Here is a 19,745-nt window from a genome sequence, read left to right as displayed (position 1 = left end):
TAACTGGAAAATATTGAAGTTTTTCTATTTTGATGAGTATAAAAGTTCCTGAAATTCCCTATACATAAAATATTTAGTACCTTTTGCAACAATTATTATAAAATTTATATAGTTTTATAAAATTTACTGGATTTTTTAATATTATCCATGTTAGCAGCTATACCTATTATTAATTGAGCTTTAAGGCATTGATTTTGACGTAGCTGTGTTTTTATTATGAGTTGAAGTATTTCTATTTATCTTTGTTATAGTTAATAAAACAGACCCACATTATTTTAAATTTTCTGGTGATGGAAGGACGCATAATTAATGAACACATCGATACAATTTGGTGTGCTGCTCAGTTGAAACACTGTTCTCGGCAAGTTCTTGATTTGTTACCTCCTCTCATCAAAAATTTGGAAGTTTCTCCTGTTCTCCATTTATACAAATTACATTGCAATATTGAAACAAAGGAACAATCAGAACAGGTACTCTGCATTTTATTTCTTTAGGTAAAATTTTAGCTGACATTAAGAAAACACCAATAATAAACTGCTTTTTGCTCTATACTCCTTGAATTTGAAATATTACATTGTTTTTTCGCATAATTTTTAAAATAATGTGTTTCTAAATCTATAATTATAATAGTTTGACATGGCTCTGTCATTAATTAATTGTTTGCTAATTAAATTTGTGTTATTTTTTATATCTTGAGCTAACTAAAAAATCTGTCATTTTGTAATACATCAGGCAAATTAGAAAAGTCTCCTTTATTTTACTCTCAGTCTGAGATTTATTACACTCAATTAGTATGTCTTTAGGCTAATTCAAAATGACTCAATTCAAAGAGTTGCTCAATCAGGCAGACATTGGTGACCCGGACGTGATGTGAACACACCTACCTTGACAGTAACGTCCACTTCGATAGATGGTCCACATTAAACAGTTGACTTACTACTCGTGACTGCGACATTATCCACCTCCTTGCGCTGTTGCTACTTAATTTCGATCACACACTACGTAATCACTCGACTACTAAAGGCAACACAAAAGTGACCACGACCGTGAACTTAATACAGGGTTCCCACGATCCTGATAAGTTCTTAAAAACTGCTTAATTTTTATTTTGGAAAATAAGGGCCCTTAGAAGTACTTTATTTTTGTACAAGGTTTTTAAAAGTCTTTAATTTCAGAAATACTTTTAAGTTTTTATTCCTGAGTACTAAATAAGAATGCATGATTTGCTTCTAACAAGAAAGTCAAATCTTTGTTTACTATTTATAGCTTGTTTTATTACAATGCAAATTTTTTTTTAAAGTCTTAGATTGTTGCGCTTTTACTTTTTAAGGATAAGCAGATTGTTACATAAAATTTTTTATCTACTCAATTAAAAGATCCAAACTTTTTGTTATTATTCTCTATTAGAATAAAATTCAAACTTGGATTTTAATAATCATTTTATTCAGTTAACATTGCAACTTAATATACTGTTTCTTCTTTTTATTCAACTTTTGATTGCTTTTAAATTAGTTCATGTTTTTTGCCAGATTGTTTAGTAATATTATGTAAAGCTCATCATAAAATTAAATGTAACACATTTGCTGTTTAGTAATAATTTCAAAATGGTTAAGTCACTTCCCATTTTCGATATGTTTTTCATAAACTGTTTCAACATTTTTTGTAAAACGTTTCCCAATAACAGGGATGTGATTCTTCCGCGGATTCGCGGATTTCCGTTTTTTTTTCCCTTAAGATTTTTCCATTTTATCCGCTAATTTCTGCGAAAAAATTTTTCTGCACAAGGAATTTAATTTTCCGCCGAGCGAAAGTATTGAAGTCCTCATTCCTACCTCTGAAGTTTCCCTAAAAATCAATTCCTTGGGATAAAACTGGTTGACTTTTATAATCAGGGACGAGATTTTTCCGTTTCTCAGAGGATTTTCGGTTTTGTCTCTCGAATTTCAGCCTTTTTTTTTAATCAAAAACTCCAATTCTCTAAAAGTTTTTTTTTTAATAAATATCTCTCTTTTTTGTGAAAATTCAGTCATTGAAAAATAAAACAATTATATTTATTAACGATTTTCAAAGATAAACAGAAAATTCAGACTACATCCTAGCTGCTAACCCTTCCACCTTTTACTTATTTTCGCTATTTTCTCCGATTTTACTCACAGAAAATAAGATTTTTCATTTTTTTATCCCTCTCCTGATAGCTCATATTTTCGTAATTCAGACGTTGCTGCTTCTTTTTTTTTTGGCGTGAAAGCAAACGGAAAAAAATGAGGTGGATTTGCGGTAAAAATATTTATTTGCTCATTCAATTAATCTTGTAAATTTTTATTTATTATGTCATAACAAAAACAATGCAAACAAGCCTTTTAGAAATCCCTAGTCCAGACTCCACAAATATCTCGATTCTTATTCACGCAATTTTAATATCAATCATCTATTTTCATATTCACTTGATTTAAAAGTTGCGCATTGTGATTCTTATTTACGCTATTTAAATTTCATACATTATAATTCTTATTTACGAGATTTAAAAATCCAATATCGCTTTTTGTATTTAAGCATTTTTAAAATTGCGATTTTATTATCAAACATCTATTTTCGTATTTATCTGATTTTAAAAACTTAACCCAATAATTAAGCATGAGATCACAAGAAAATGAAGCAACATACCTAGGTGAAGGCTGAAACTGGACTAAATATTTTATTATAGATAAGAGGTTATATTAAGGACAACACTGCTGCCATCTATGTCAGCATTTGTGATGCCATCTATGTACAACAATATAAACTAATTCTTTCAACACTCCCACTTTAGTTTACATTTTTGGGAATACTAAAAGAAAATCACAAATGTGCAAAAAAAATATCAATACATCATTTTAGTCCCATTGATTTTCCATAATGTTCATGCTTAGTTCTATTAACAGTTTTTTGTTAAATAGTCCACATTTATATTTATCATATTCACTCCCACTGTCTGAAGCAATCCTTATCCTTTTTTGGTGTATTTTCTTCTTCACTTTGACTATTGTCAGATGTAATTCTCTTGTTAATTCACTATCCTCATCAGTATCTGAAACAATTTTTCTGTTCTTGCTTGGCCTGTCTTCATCACTTGCTCCTTTTCTTCTTTTAGATTTTGCATTACCACTGTCAGAATCTTCACTTCTTTGATCAGAAGCAACTTTCCCGTTTTTAGGCCCACTGTCTTCATCACTTTGAGTAATATCGCTAGCACTTGCTCTCCTTTTTCTTTTAGACTTTTCTTTTCCACTGTCAGACTTCTCACTTGATGAAACAGTTGCTTTTAGAAACGATTATACTTCTTTGCTTGGATTCTCTATCTTTCTTACGTTTTCGTCTTTTACCACCTTCTTCTCCTTCATCATCAAGTTTCACGATCATCTCGTGGCACACGTCTTTTCTGTCTGAGCCTGAACCCTTTGCTTCTTCATCTGTATTAGAATACTCATCATCTGATTGTGCTTTATTGGAACCACCTTCATTGTCAGATTGGGTTTGATTTAGGTTAATGGACTCTTCTGATCTATTTCATTCTATTTTAATCCCTAAACAATAATTTAAATCTTTCATTTCAAATCTTTTACTTAGTTGCTTTTTTGCTAAATTTTTAAGCCTTACTGAGTTGCTAAAAATAAATAACCTGCATAAATAGCTACAATTACAAATTCTTTATCATTTAGTTTAATATATACACAGCTATCAAAATAACTTTGCCTAAATCCCATTTCAACTAAGCCTTCTTCTAATGTCAGATACCAAAGCCTGCCACTTTGCTTTAAGCAATCTAGAGCTCTATTAAGTTTAAGAACTTTCCCATTTAAATTTTGTTCGTAGTATTCATTAAACCCATCTGGAATTTTCATGTATATTTCTTCATTTAGTGTCCCTTGAACAAAAGCCATAACAGTATCCATTTGATCAATTTCCCAATCATAAATAGCTGCATAAGCCAACAAAACTCTTAATGTTACATTTCGAACTACTGGGGAAAACGTTTCTGTATAATCTATTCCTTCGATCTGGCAGAAACCTTTAGCTAAAAAACGGGTTTTGTACCTTTCAATATCTCCATTAACATTATGTTTTATTTTGAATACCCATTTGCAATCAACAATGTTTTTATTTTTAGGCTTATTAACTATGTCCCAAGTTTTGTTTTTAATGTGACCTGCTATTGTTTCACATAAAGATTCTCTCCAATGCCTAGCATTACTACCATTGAGTGCCTCATCAATAGTATTAGGTTCAGAAAGAAGTTCATTTATTGCCACTAAAGCATCGGCAAAGCAAATAGGATCTAAATTTGGCATTTGCAAATCTGGCATACCATTGGTATCAAAATTCTGATAACGAACAGGAAGTTTAACTGTTCTTCCTATAGGTGTCAATTTCGGCATGTCATTATCTACAGTTACCTTATTACTCTCATCATTATTTACAAAATCGCCTCTATTCAAACCATTAATGTCATCCTGACCTGCATTAATATCATTTTGGAAATTTAATTCATTATTACCCGTGCTAACATTATTATCATTTTGGAGTTTATCTGATGTGTTGTCAAAATCAACAATGCTCCCACTGAATAAAGAGTCATCACTGAACTCTGGTGAACTTTTGTCACTGTTATTGTCATGATACATATCATGTTCCAAAAAACGCACATCTCTGGCTACAACAATACTATAATCAGTTGGATCAATTAGAGGATAGCCCTTCCTATCCTTACAATACCCAATAAACATTAACTCTCTAGCTTTCACGTCCCATTTTAAACGCTTCTGTTTGGGAATATGAACAAAAGCCCGACACCCAAACACCCTTAAGTATTTCAAGTTTGGCTTTTCACCACTCCATTTCTCAAAAGGTGTCATGTCTGGAACCGCAATGGTTGGAGATATATTTTTACAATGAGCTGCTGTTTCAACTGCTTCAGCCCAATATTCCTGGCCAAGGTGGGCATCCACCAACACAGACCGAGCTCGCTCAACGAGTGTTCTGTTGTTGCGTTCTGCAACCCCCATTTGCTCCGGTGTATAAGGGATAGACTTTTGATGCTGAATCCCTTTGAAAGCTAGAAAACTATCCATCTCATTTTTAACATACTCCGTCCCATTATCAGAGCGTAAAACCTCAATAGGTTTGCCAGTGTGTCGTTCTACATATGCCTGAAAGTCTTTGAATTTTCCAAGAATTTCAAATTGATTCTTTATAAAGTAAACAATAATCATTCGTGACAAATCATCTATGAAACTTATAAAGTACCGAGAACCGCCTATTGATAAAACACTCATTGGTCCACAGAGGTCACTATGCACTAAGCCTAGCAATTCTTTTGCTCGTTTAGCCTTACCCTTGGGAAATGGTTGTTTATGCATTTTACCTTTAATGCATGGTATACAATCATTAATTTTCCCATTAAAAGAGAAACTCTCAACCATATCTTGCAATCTAACCATCCCTCCTTCACGTAAATGACCTATTTTCTTATGCAATATTTCATTTGATGAGTTTTGAGCAGTAATTAAAGCCATATCATTATGAATATCTAAAGAATATAATCTATCGCTTACACCTGTTCCACTAGCTACTAAATTATCACCCTTATGAACAAAACATCTTTCCCCTGTAAAGGTAGTAACCATCCCAAAATTTTTGTTTAAATACTTAATAGATAGCAAGTTAGCAGTTAGTTTTGGAACATGCAATACATTATTAAAAGTTACTTTTGCTTTCTCCCCATTTCTAGATAAAAGAAAACTAACACTCCCTTCCCCCTCAACTTCTATAACAGAGCTGCCTGTTTTAATTTGACTAATACTTGCAGTTTGATAATCTGTTATCAATTCTTTATATGGGGTCATATGGAACGAAGCACAAGAATCCATGTACCAAACATTAGGATTTGGATTAGAATTTGCAATATAGATACCTGTTACATAAGCTTCTTCCTTCATAGGAGTCTTACTAGAAGTAGGCTTTACATTACCCTTTTTGTTAAATTTATCATACGCATTTTTCTGGCTTCGGGGTCTTTGACAATCTATACTTTTATGCCCAAACAAATTACATTTGAAGCATTTCCCCTTAAACTTATTCCTGCCTTTAAACTTCTCATTAAGGAAAGCTTGATCTAAATTCCCAACAGAATTAGGTTTATCATCCTCAGCCATTAATCTAGTTTTAACGTTATCAACAGTTATCTCTTCCCCACAATTTTTCAAAGCCATAATAAGGGGTTCAAATCTATCAGGTAAATTAGCTAAAATTATTCCAGCTATTAATTCCTCATCTGCTTTAACTCCTGCTGATTTTAATTGCTGATATGCTGAAATTACTTTATGAAGGTAGTCACACATGTCCTTACAATCTGAATACTTAGTGTTAACCAATTCTTTAATTACAGACACTTTTCTAGTTATTCCTTTATCATCATAAGTTTTTGATAATACTTCCCAGGCTTCTTTGCCACTAGATAAGTCCCTCAAATCATTAAAAATTGTTTCACTAACCCCTTCAACTATGTATGACAAAGCTTTGGCATCTAAAGCTGCATCTTCCTTTTTCCCTTCAACATAATCCCATAAATCTCTTTTAATTAAGTGCATTTTCATGGCAAACTTCCAATCAGCATAATTTGCCCTCCCAGTTAATTTTTTATGGCTAAAAGAACCTTCTCCCCCTGGCATGATTATTTTTCTTTGTAAACTTTAAATTAAACTATCAAAAAATATAACTATAAAATAGTAAATTTTCTATTAAAACTTAGTTAAATTAAATTAGTTACAAAGTTTAAAAAAGAAAAAACAGCAACATTTATTTAAGTGTTATGCATTTAAGCCTAACCATGTGTTAACACATGCTACCGTAATTTATCTATCTTTAATTCTAAAATTTATCAAAGAATTTAAAAATAAATATATTAAACTTAATAAATGTTAGCTTTAAATTTCTTGGATCATCCTGGGCCCATAACCTAAAGACTTAACCCAATACTTAAGCATGAGATCTCAAGAAAATGAAGCAACATACCTAGGTGAAGGCTGAAACTGGACTAAATATTTTATTATAGATAAGAGGTTATATTAAGGACAACACTGCTGCCATCTATGTCAGCATTTGTGATGCCATCTATGTACAACAATGTAAACTAGTTCTTTCAACAGATTTAAAAGTTGAACGTTGTGATTCTTATTTACGAGAATTAAAAATCCAATATCGCGATTTGTGTTTACGCGCTTTTAAAAGCTTATGTAGCGATTCATATTCACGCGAGCTTAAAATCCAATGTCGTGATTCGTTTTTGCTGTTGTAATATCAAACATCGATTTTCATATTGATGCGTGCTTTAAAAATTAGACTTTGGGATTCATATTCGTGCAATTTAAAAATTATGCATCGTGATTCGTATTTACGTGATCTAAAAATTACGCATCATGATTTATTCTCTCAATTTAAAATCATGCATGTGATGCATATTCATACAATTTTAAAATTAACCATCGGGATTTATAATCACATGATTTATAAGTTTAAAAATTGCACTTTTCTGTCAATTGTTTGGATTTTGAATATATATACAGTGGTGGCCAAAAGTGTGGACACTTTTTGAAAGTTTCATGTTTTTCAACTTTGTGTGCTTGTAGAATATATTAATTTTCACTTAAGTATAAACATTTATATATCAAATTGAAGATAATTTAATGTAAAATTTAATAATAAATACAGTATTACAATATCTGCATTACAAAAACAATTATGCAACTAATAGTAAGATCTATCTTAGATTTGCATTTTTTTAAAGTGATACTTACACAATCAATACTTAGTAGGATAACCCTTATTTTTTAAAACAGCCTCACAGCGTCTTTTCATCGAGTGAACGAGTGTTTGGAGTTCATCTTTTATAATCACATGGTGCCAAGAATGAATTATAGCTTCACTTAGTTGTCTTTTATAGGATGGCCGTTTTTTTCGTACAAGAATTTTCAAACGTTGCCACAAATTTTCAATTGGATTGAGATCAGGGCTGTTTCCTGGCCATGGTAATATAACTATGCCTTTATTTTGAAAGCATGCTTTGCATACTTTTGCTGTGTGGCATGGAGCTGAATCCTGCTGAAAAATAAATGGTGCGTTGTTGGGGAAGAGATCCCTGATGGAAGGTATCAATTTTGGTTTCAGGACAGTTTCGATGTATTTTTTGGCATTCAGGATGCCAAATCAGGCCGAAAAAAATTCAGAAGTGCTACTATCAATACTAAAAATAAATGGCTAGGAATTCAAGATAGAAAAATGTCATCAGATGCCATTAGATGTGAAATGAATGCAGCTGGTATTGCAGTAAGTTCAAGAACAATAAGAAGGTTATCAGGATTTGGATTACAGGCTAGAATTCTAAGGAAAATACCATATTTAAATCAAAAGCAACGCAAAAAACGAGTTAAATTGGCAAAAGAACACATTAAATGGTCAGAAAATTATTGGAAGTAAGTAATCTGGAGTGATGAGAGTAAAATATCGCTCTTTGGAAGTGATGGTAAAAAATATGTGAGACGTAGAGTAGGTGAAGCGCTTCATCCTGATTGCATTGAAGCAACTTCAAAAAATCCAACAAATGTCATGATATGGGCATGTATGTCTGTAGATGGTGTGGGCCGAATTCAAGTGATTGATGGCATCCTGAATGCCAAAAAATACGTCGAAACTGCCCTGAAACCAAAATTGATACCTTCAATCAGGGATCTCTTCTCCAACAACGCACCATTTATTTTTCAGCAGGAATAAGCTCCATGCCACACAGCAAAAGTATGCAAATGCATGGTTTCAAAATAAAGGCATAGATATATTACCATGGCCAGGAAACAGCCCTGATCTCAATCCAATTGAAAATTTTTGGCGATTTTTGAAAATTCTTGTACGAAAAAAACGTCCCTCCAATAAAAGACAACTTATTGAAGCTATAATTGATTCTTGGCACCATGTGATTACGAAAGATGAACTCCAGACACTCGTTCACTCGATGAAAAGACGCTCTGAAGCTGTCTTAAAAAATAAGGGTTATCCTACTAAGTATTGATTGTGTAAGTATCACTTTAAAAAAATGCAAACTTAAGATAGATCTGACTATTTGTTGCATAATCTTTTTTGTAATACAGATATTGTAATACTGTATTTATTATTAAATTCTACATTAAATTACCTTCAATTGATATGTAAACGTTTGTATTTAAGTGAAAATTAATATATTCTACAAGCACGCAAAGTTGAAAAACATGAAACTTTTAAAAAGTGTCCACACTTTTGGCCACCACTGTATATACATATATATTTTCTTGGATTTCCTCTTTTTCACTTTATGACTACTCTCATTCTTGCAATAAGGTGATATTAATTCAGGATTAATATATAATAAAAGAATAGCACTTTTAAACTGTTAATTTGCAATTAAAATAGAATATCAAATCATAATACATAATAATAGATAATAATGTTAAGAATGAATTAAGTTAAGCCTATAGAAAAAAAGTAGAATGATTTAAGGTGCTTAGATATTAGTATGGCCTTTTTTTTCATTTAAAATAGAACTTAATTTAACATGACATAGTTAAGAAAACTACTATAATAACTCTAATTCAACTTTTTAGTATTAATTTTTTTGATATATGCTCTTATAAATCAAACATTTTATTAATAGAAAGGAAAATTTTTTTCAAGATCGGCCAACAACGTAATATGTTATGCATGCCTAGTAGCTAAATGTAAGAACTTGTAATAATATTTTTTCAATGTTTTTACCACCTTTTTTTTATTTACTCTTTTTTTTTAATAAATGAAAAATATAGCAAATCCTCCACAGAAACATCTCTCTTGCTATCTTGGATTTAATAATTTCATAATTAGTGTGTAAATGAAGGAATTTTTTTCTTTAAATATTTGTGTTCATATTTTTACCTGCAAAATGTACATAACTTTTTGCTCAACTGACATAGTTTTAATGAAAATGAGCAATTGAGATGTGTTATGTAATGAAATATAAAAATTGTTTGTTTCAGACACTTCTTCTTGCTTCTGCTCTAATCAAATTTATATGGTTGCATGGAAATAGTTCATCTTCTACGATGGCATCAGAATTGAGATATCATCAAAACGCCAATAGTCCATTCTCAGTTCTTGTAAAGGGATCATTACATATGGGTGAGTTACATGCAGGCTGTTCTGTAATATATTTGCCTCAAAATCAGTTTTCATTTTTACTTGTGGTCTTAAATCACATTTAGGAATATGAAATGTTTTTAACAGTAAAGATAATCTTTTTGTTTCAAAAATGAATGTGAATATTAAACATGGTGCATAACCTTTATAAAAGGTGCTAAGGTACTTGTTTTCGATTTTCTTTTTTTTAAAGTCCTTATAGGTGCTATATTTATTGGATGTTTTTAAAAAGTGCTTAATTTTCCCCTTTCGAAAATGATAATTTTATTCTTTACCATGTATTTTGCAAAAGCGTACTTTTCACGTTATATTCAAAGTTTTAACAATTAACCGCAATCCATTTTTGCTTATATTTTGTCTGTAGCATAAAAGCCCCAATCATTTTACATGTTTGATGAAATAATTAGGAGTCCGCATGCACATAAACTGAGCTGGGTTCTGTAAGATTATTGCACTCGCATGTGCAACTCTGCTGCATTTTGCAAGATATTCTCCATTTCAGGCTTCATTTTCCTCCCTCTGATATTGTACCAAATAATCTCTCGGATCATTTTATAATGGCTAATATAATCAAGAAAAGAGTTCTTTCTCAGAAACTAGTTGTTTTATCATGATCACGTAAAGTCTTTGAAAAATTAGTTTGCATTTTATCAACAGCCGCTGCACCCTGTATCTAGCTTACATTTAAATTTTCAGAAACTCATTGTTTTTTCTGGATCCACAATAATTGTAGTGATGAAAAGTCATAAATATTTGGTGCTAAAATCTTAGCGAACTTTTATATCCATTAAAGTTTTTTCTAAAAATAATTTTATTTAAAGCTTAATTCTGGTTTTATCTGTTTTTAGGTGTAAATAGTGGAGATTTAACAAGGAAACGTGAGCCTAGTAGTAGTGAAAGGAGTGTAATTATCGAAGCAAGCAATAGTGAAGATGAGCGTAGTGATATCAGACATGTTCGTGTTGTTAATGAGGTCAGTAATAAAATAATAAATCCTTGAAATATTCTCCTAATTATTATTAATATTTAATCGAGCACTGGATGTGCTTCTATAAATATAGAAAAATGACCAGTCTTCATAGCTGCCAATTCTACTGGAATTTGCCAGTTTCACATGGTCTACTGGTTTAATAAAACTTCTCCTGGTTTTTGCATACTTTAATAAATTCCCTAAATCTGAGTAAGTTTCCTTTTAAAAAGAAGAAAACCTTTTGAAACAGAATTTTTACACAATTTATTGCTTGCTTGAATATTTAAACAAATACTACTAATGCATGGTGAAACAAGCCTCATTTATAGTAAGCATTTATTAATTTTTATTTTTAGTTTATTTTTATTACTTTATTTTATTTTTATTCTGAATTCCCTTTCTAAACTAATTAAAAAGAACTTTCAACTAGCAATAAGTTGCTTGTTTATTACTATTCAAAATTATGAGCTAAACATAATGGAAAATATTGCAGACCATTTATAGTGTTTAGTGTAATAAACTTTTTGTATTTAGATTGCAATAAAATTCCCTATATGTAAAATATTTAGTGTATATTGCAATAGTTGTCAAGAAATTAATATTTCGTAAAATCTGCTGGATTTTTTCCTATCCAAGTTGGCAGCTATGGTTCTTAAACTTAACAATAATAGGTAGTTAATCTAGAAAAAAGGATCTTACAAGTCTTTTTTGGCAGAGAGTGCAGTCTCTAAAGAAGAACAAATACAAAGATTTACGAAACTTATGTGGATATAATAGTAATAAATTTATGAAGTTAAACAGAATAAGCTATGCAGAAAATATTTACTATTCAGGTACAATTAGCACAACACATAAGATTTTCAACCATAAACCACTTGCTATAACATTAAAAAAAAAGCATTAATCAATTTGGTATTTGTTTAAAACTTAAATAAGTGATCTAGAGCAGGCCAGAGTCTATGATGATAAAGTAGACAATGTAATTTACGTTAAAAATTGATCTGCCTGTTCCAATTATTTCTTAAATAAATTTGTCTTAGATGTGGTCAAATTTATTATATGAATTATTATATGTGATTAAATTTATTACTAAATTTATTATTTTTTATATATATATGAAATATTATTTTGCCGCATCACATGAAGCTTTTTAAACAAATGTGCCTATCAAAAGGTAATTAAAAACAAATTATTTGGAGTTGCTTTTGTAATGAATGTATTCATAAAGGTGTAACTAAAGTGAAATTCTCTTATCCTGTATTCACACTTTCAACCCCTTTATATAGAGCTTAAATACAATTTTTAATAATGTGCTTGCAGACCTATATAAAAGTATCTTTGATTTTAATTAGCTAAATAAGGTTCAAGTGTATGTTTCAATTTGTTTGGGTTCATTCTGAAATGCAACATACCATTTTCAAGACTGGAGTGAGGCCTTGATATCTCCTGATTAAGAGGATGCTTTACCACTTGAGAAACTTTCGTGACAAATTCTGTTCCATTTTAAATTTAAATTATGAACACTCTCATGTGCAGCTCTTGCATTCATTTTGCCACATAATCTCAATTTCAGGCTTCATTTTTCCACCTTCTGTTATCGAACCGAAAAATCTCTTGATCATTTTATGATGTCTGATGTAATCAAGAAAAGAGTTCTTTGTCAGGAACTAGTTATTTTATCTTGATCATGCAAAGTTTTTGAAATTTAGTTTGCATTTTGTTAATGTATGTATACTACTTAAAAATATTTTTTAATGCTTGAAAAGTACTTAAAAGGTGCTTAGTTTTAGTTTAAAGATTTGGCTACGCACCCTGTTATAGTTTGCATGCTAAAAGCAAAAAAGTACATTATTGAGTGCCAAAGAAATCTGCAGGTTTTCAAATGAACAAACAACAATTTTCTTGCACTTTTTTAATTTCCCCTCATGTTTTCCTAGGTTTTATACTACCATCTTCTTTCTTTTTTTTTCTGCTAGCAGTAGGGAAAAAATATTATTTCTTTAATTTGTTAAAAATTATTGATTGTTTAATTATTGCTTCTGTGATAATTGATTTCCAAGATGTTGGTTTCTGCTAAAAAATCTTTTTTTACTTAATTTTTTTTTATTCTGTTCATTTGACAGTCTGTTTAAGAATTTTTTTCCCCCATTAGATCAAACAAAACTAATTTGCACAGTCATTTTAATTTGTTTTCATTATGATAATGAACTAATTGATGATATGATAATGAACTAAAGATGATCCAGTAAATTTCAGGATTCGTTGATTTAAATCACAATTTCAGTCATGATGATTGAAATCAAGTAATTTTTTTTAAAAAAAATCATTGATTTAAATCAATTGCTTTTTATGTATGTATATATATTGATTTAAAAAGTTAAAAAACAGTGTTTTAAATTATGGATACTTTTATTATTTCTTTTCTTAGTTTCAAAATTTATTTTAAGTAAATTGCTGCATTAATTAATTTTAACTAATGATATTAATTCCTTTCTTGATATGTGTTAAATTCCAACACATTTGAAATTACCTTTTTAAAAATCTTTCAATTCTTAAGATTGAAAGTACAGATTAAAGTAAACATTTTAGTATTTTTTTTTCGTAATATATTTACAGTATCTCTGACATAATCAGATTTTTTATAAAAAAAAATTTATGAAAGAAAATAGATTTTTTTATAAATTTTTGTTAGCTTAACTTATCTATTTTGATATAGGATTAAAAATGAATATTTTAATATAAAAATATATGCATTAAATATTTATTTATTTTTTGATGAATGACTGCATTTATAAACCAATCTGTTACATTTATTTTGTCATTTTGAAAATCAAGAGAGAAAAATCACAATTTTAAATTAAAATTATGGTTTTATAACTGAAACTTAGTTTTAATAATTAAAGTATTCTTCAAATCAAATTTCAGTCATGCATTTGTTTCAAAATGGCATTCAAAGCTATTATAATGAAAAATTGTTTTAGGTAGTTAGAGCTTCTAAAATATTCTTATAATATAGTTTTAATTTTAATTTTGATTAAACATTTATAAAGTTTTTTTAGTCATAAATCAAAGTTTTTACAGTGTGTTTGAATAAAAAAAAATCTGATTTAAATCAAATAAATCTGATTTTTTATTTTTTATTATTTTATTTTTTTTAAAATTAAAAAAAATCATGAACCCTGGTAAATTTACAAAACAAAGACAGATCCAGCTTTTCCAACTGTTGGATTAACTGTTACATTTATATAAAATGTCTCTTAATGTCCTTTATTTTTTTATCATTTTGCCCCAAAAGTTCATATTTTGATTTAAATATGTCATTTAATTTCTTGTATTATATTTTTTTTCTCCTTTTGGAAACTACCCTTTAATTTTAAAATTTTTTTTCTTTTAATTTTAAGACTTCCCTCTTAACCAAGAAAATTTATTTTCAAAATTTAGATATTTTTTCAAGATTTTCTTTATTAGTAAGGAACTTTCTCCACTTTTTCTTTAGCTTTTAAGTACTTGTATGACAGAAAATGCATGTCTATGGAATAAGAATTTTCTCTTATTTTAATTATCCCTTTTTTTTTCTTCTTTGCAATGGAAAATTAGGCTCTTTTTTTGTTGATTGTAATGTATGGCTTACAAGGAATGAAGGAAAAATGGATTGAAATAACCTTATTTTTATTAGCAAGGAGTGAAAATTCTGTTTCATAAAATTTTCAGAAATTTCCCATATTAGTGTTATAATGGTGTAAAAAAAAATTCTTTTTGCACTTTTCTTTAAAAATTATTTATTATTTTTTCTATATATTTCTAAATATTTATTTATTCTGCCTTCCTTCCTCAATGGCACGACAGCCCCGGGTGGGCCCTGGCCTTCTCAATCAACTTCCTCCAGGCCTGCCTCTGCCTGGCAGTTGTCTTCCAGTTTGAGACTTTTAAGACTGAAATGTCTCTTTCCACGCAGTCGGCCCATCTCAGCTTTGGTCGACCTCTGGGCCTTGATCCGATGGGCTGAGCCGAAAAGATTATGTTTGTCGAACGCTCTCTGTTCATTCGAATGATGTGACCAGCCCATTTAACTCTATGGATTTTCACATACTTGACAACATCAGGCTCTCTAAGGGCCCGATAGAGTTCCGAGTTTGAACGTCTGTACCAAGTACCATCAACTTGTTTGCCCCCAAAAATGGATCTTAGGATCCGACGTTCGAAGATTCCCAAGGAATTCTCATCTTTCTGTGTTGTTGTCCAAGTTTCTGAGGCATATGTTAGGATAGGTCTGATTAAGCATTTATAAATTAACAGTTTAGTATCTCTTTTTAGTAGGTTTGATTTTAAATATTTTTTTAATCCATAAAAACATTTACTTGCACTATTGATTCTTCTTTGTATTTCGGGTGCGATATTGCCATTAACGTTGACTTCAGAACCAAGATAAACAAAACTGTTTACTTTTTCAAACTTGTATTCACCAATTTGCAAGTGAGTTGTAGAATCAGTTATTTTGGTGCATTGCATATACTTGGTTTTCTCCTGGTTAATAGTGAGATGCATTTTTTCTACCTCTTTTTCCATGGATAGAAAAGCTTGCTTTAAGTCAGATTGTGTTCGCGCTATGATGTCAATGTCATCGGCAAAAGCAAAAATTTGGACTGACTTATGAAAGATATGTCCTCTGGTCCATTGATTCCTGAATCTCTGATAATTTTTTCTAATGCCAAATTGAAGAGTAGGCATGCCAAAGCATCGCCTTGCCTTACACCATTTTTCACCTCCATTGGTTCCGAGAAGTCATTTTGGATTTTAACTTTCTGCATGGTCTTACACAGTGTAAGTGTGGTGAGTCATACAAGCTTGTCCGGGATATTGAATTCTCGCATAGCTTCAATGAGTCGCTTCCGGTTTACACTGTCGTAAGCAGTTTTGAAATCCACAAATAGGTGGTGGGTACCAATTCCAAATTCCCTGATCTTTTCCAGAATCTGTCTTATGCAAAATATTTGGTCAGTTGTAGATCTGCCCTTCCTAAAACCGCACTGGTATTCACCAATGATGTTTTCTACATAGGGGCTAAGTCTGCTAAATAGAATTTTTGAAAAGACTTTATATGCAGTGCAGAGTATGCTGATACCCCGGTAGTTTGAACATTCAAGAATGTCTCCTTTTTTGTGTATAAGACAAACAGTGATGTGTTTCCATTCTTCCGGGAGTATCTCTTTTTCCCATACTGATGTTAGAATATTATGTATGGCCTTTAACCCATCTGGTCCTGAGTTTTTGATGAATTCTGGTGATATCAAATCTGGGCCAGGAGCCTTGTTGTTCTTAAGTTTTTGAACTGCTTCTTCAACCTCAATCATTGAAAGAGGTGCAATACACTCTTGGTTAACGTTTGGTGAACAGGACTCTGTCTGAACGCACTCTACATTAAGTAGGTTGTCGAAGTGTCTATTTACAATTTTTTCCTGTTATTTTTAAAATAAATAGACTGTAAGCTCTTTTTATTATTTCATTGTAATAAATAATACATATAATGCTTTGTGTAAACATTTTTACTCTTTTATCAGGGTGGCCACCCACCCTGAAAACCTGGAATTATCAGGGAATTTTTTTATACTGGAAAAAACCTGGAAAAGTCAGGGAAATTTGGATAAAAGCCTGAAAAAAATCAGGGAATTTCAAAGAAAAGCTGGAATTTTTCTCTTAATTTGAATTATTTTACCATCTGTTACATCCACTTTTATTTAGACGTAAATTTATCGTTGAAAAGTTGAAATATAATCAACTCAGCAATAGTTTTCTTGCATTTCTGACACTTAAGTAAAAAATTTCAAATTAATTATGTATCATTTTTCCCAAACAATTGCTAAGAATTTTTTATTTAAATGTCAGCTTCAAAATTCAGTCAAGGTTGCATTTAAATTACAAACAAACTCATCGAGTTTAGACAGTTTGTAAATTAGTAATCATTTTTTGCTTTCGTGCGATTAACATCGACAGCAACAATTTAATCCATTTAATTTTAACTTATAATAATCAGTTTTTATAAAACAATTGTTTTTCAATTGGTTTATTACATGCTAAATTTTTAATGTGAAAATTTGATGATTACAAACTTTTGTTTTATAAAATAGTTTTTCAAAGAAATTAATGTTCATTTTTTTCCCCGACACCATGGAATTGTCCAGTTATAAAAACAATTAACTCATCTAAACTAGGAAATCATGATTGGAATTCTTAATATATTCTAATTTCTATAAGAAAAAAAAATTAAATTTAAAGAATTTTATCTAGCTTTTTTTCTTCTGTGGAGTATGCAACAAGAAATTTGAAAATTTTTCCCTTATGAATACTGAATATCTCTTAAAATAATAGTGCTAATTTGAAACAAACAACATTATTTAAACATTTGACTTATGATATTGGTTTGAAGAAAATTATTTCAATGAATTTTATAAATAGTCCTGTTTGGATAAAATACAGTATGAAATGGCTCCATATTGAAATGTAAATAAATATAAAAATTTATTGGTTTCTAATCACCTGAAATTATTTTCTTTTGCTTATATAAATATATTAAACAGTACTTATCCAAGATTGTTTTGAATCATTGCTATTTGGTACATTTTGTGCAAAAACTATTTAACACTTAAAAAATTTTTTTGTTCATTAAAAGTTTTATTTTCTGCAAGCTAAACATATTGTATCCTCCACATCTATTCAAAATGATATATTAAAAAAATAACATTTTAAATGAAATACTACACTATTGACTAATACACTAATATTAACACTTTTTTGTATCTATGCTACACTTTACCAGAGAGAGAAAACACGTTGACCTGGAAATTTTCAGATTTTTACTGGCAAAATCAGGGAAATTTGAAACCTGATTTGAGTGGCCACCCTGTTTATATAAATGTCCCTAATTTCTTACTTTTTTAATCCTTTTATTTTTCAGGGGTCTAAGCCGCTATTAACCTTGCTATAAAGCCTTTTAATCTCAATTCAATGATCTAGTACTTGTTTACGCGATGTTACTTTTAATTGTCCACTTATTATTTACACAGTTTTAATAAAATAATGCATCAATTTCTACACAATTTTAAAATATTTCTATATTTTTGGTAGGATGATAGTTTTATTCTAGTTATTGTGTTATGATTATCAGTATTTTTGTGCCATCACATGGTGACCATTGTATTTTTGTGCCATCACATTTTTAAATGTGCTTATTTTCGCCCTTAAATGTGCTTTGTTTAATTCAGGGTTTGTGAAAAGTGCTTCATTTTTTATCTTTTAGATCTTGAAAGATATTCCTTTGAGGTGTCGTCATAAATTACAATGATTTTCACAATTTACTTGTCAATATTTATCAGAAACTAGTTCTTTTATCTAATTATGTAAAGTTTTTGAAAATGTTTTTGAATTTTATTGATTTTATGTTTATAAATTAAGACATTTAAAAATATATGGAAAAAAATAATTTTTATTACCATTACCACACAGATCCTAATTATGAATTTTTTTTTTTTTTTTTGGAAAGTCATTAAAATATTTTTGAGTGCTTAAAAAGTACTTAAAAGGTGCTTATTTTTTGTTAAAAATTCTGGCTAGACTAGATTAATTTTTATATTTGCTTGTGGTACTCAAAAAAATATTACAAAACTGCATGATTTATGTTTATCTTAGAAGTGAAATTGTGATACAATTCCTATACACAAGCCTCAAATGTTTATCTGCTTCTGTTTACATCTTAGTATTTCCCTGTGGATTATATCAAAACTACTGAGCATATCAGGCTCAATTAATTTTGTAAAAATTATTGGATTTTTCATAAAAGTGGTTTGCATTGGAAAAATGAATTTTTTAAAAACTTAGTTTCAAATGTTATCTTTTCATACATCTCTTATTACATTAAATAGCGACTAAATTTATGCTTAACTAACGCTACATAAAATAATGTATTAGATTTTTTAAATTTATAAATAAAAATTTTGTAAAAATAGCATGTTAGGTCTGTTGCTGTAATATCTATATGGTCCCTGTGGTAGAGTTGTGGCGACATTATCGCAGACAGTTACTGAGTTCTCGCGGAAAGATTTTTCCTTTGAAGTTGACACTTCTGTTTCTTTAAATTTGTAACATGTGTATTTGTTATTTTTAAAAGTATCTTGCAGAGAGGTATGTCACAGAAAGCCTGGAAAAATTTTGTCACTGGGTATATGATGTGCTTTTTTTTATAGTATAAGACCGATATGTTTTGCATATAATTTTGCCTTTCTATGGTGGGTATAAGTGTTCTGTAATATACCTGAGAAACATTTATTATGAAATTTTTATCATCATGGAAATTTGATGAAGTCACAGACTGGTATAAGTATTTTAATTTATATCTTCCAGAGACTTTGTTGAGGACATCTTAAGCCCAGACGATGGCAGCTGCAACAGTTCACACGTCAGTAACAAATCTGAGAAGAATCTTGCTGACTTTGATGGAGAAGAGTCAGGCTGTGAGGATGAACTAGCACAGCTTGCACAAGTTCAACTT

The 19,745-nt window shown here is 30.0% G+C and overlaps 1 protein-coding gene across 1 annotated transcript; it reads left to right on the top strand.

The window, feature by feature from the left end:
• Positions 1-271: 271 nt before the first annotated feature.
• On the top strand, positions 272-19,740 carry LOC147816134 (ubiquitin carboxyl-terminal hydrolase puf-like). Its single transcript, XM_087158237.1, has 4 exons — positions 272-470; positions 10,074-10,215; positions 11,082-11,206; positions 19,598-19,740. Exons 1-4 carry the CDS (start codon positions 291-293, stop codon positions 19,607-19,609), a joined length of 459 nt encoding a protein of 152 aa, XP_087014363.1. The 5' UTR covers positions 272-290; the 3' UTR covers positions 19,610-19,740.
• Positions 19,741-19,745: the final 5 nt, after the last annotated feature.

The sequence above is a fragment of the Parasteatoda tepidariorum genome, chromosome 2 (genome assembly GCF_982258835.1).
Source record: "Parasteatoda tepidariorum strain Cologne lab strain chromosome 2, Ptep-v5.0, whole genome shotgun sequence".
NCBI classification, from domain to species: domain Eukaryota; kingdom Metazoa; phylum Arthropoda; class Arachnida; order Araneae; family Theridiidae; genus Parasteatoda; species Parasteatoda tepidariorum.
Note: the sequence above shows the minus strand (reverse complement) of the source record. Positions and strands in the feature narration are given on the sequence as shown.

What these genes read in the sequence shown, in the direction of transcription:
- LOC147816134 (XM_087158237.1), top strand. Translation starts at nt 291, where the DNA reads ATGGAAGGACGCATAATTAATGAACACATCGATACAATTTGGTGTGCT. An exon ending in CAAAGGAACAATCAGAACAG is followed by an intron (nt 471 to 10,073) that starts GTACTCTGCATT and finishes TGTTTGTTTCAG; the next exon opens with ACACTTCTTCTTGCTTCTGC. An exon ending in AAAGGGATCATTACATATGG is followed by an intron (nt 10,216 to 11,081) that starts GTGAGTTACATG and finishes ATCTGTTTTTAG; the next exon opens with GTGTAAATAGTGGAGATTTA.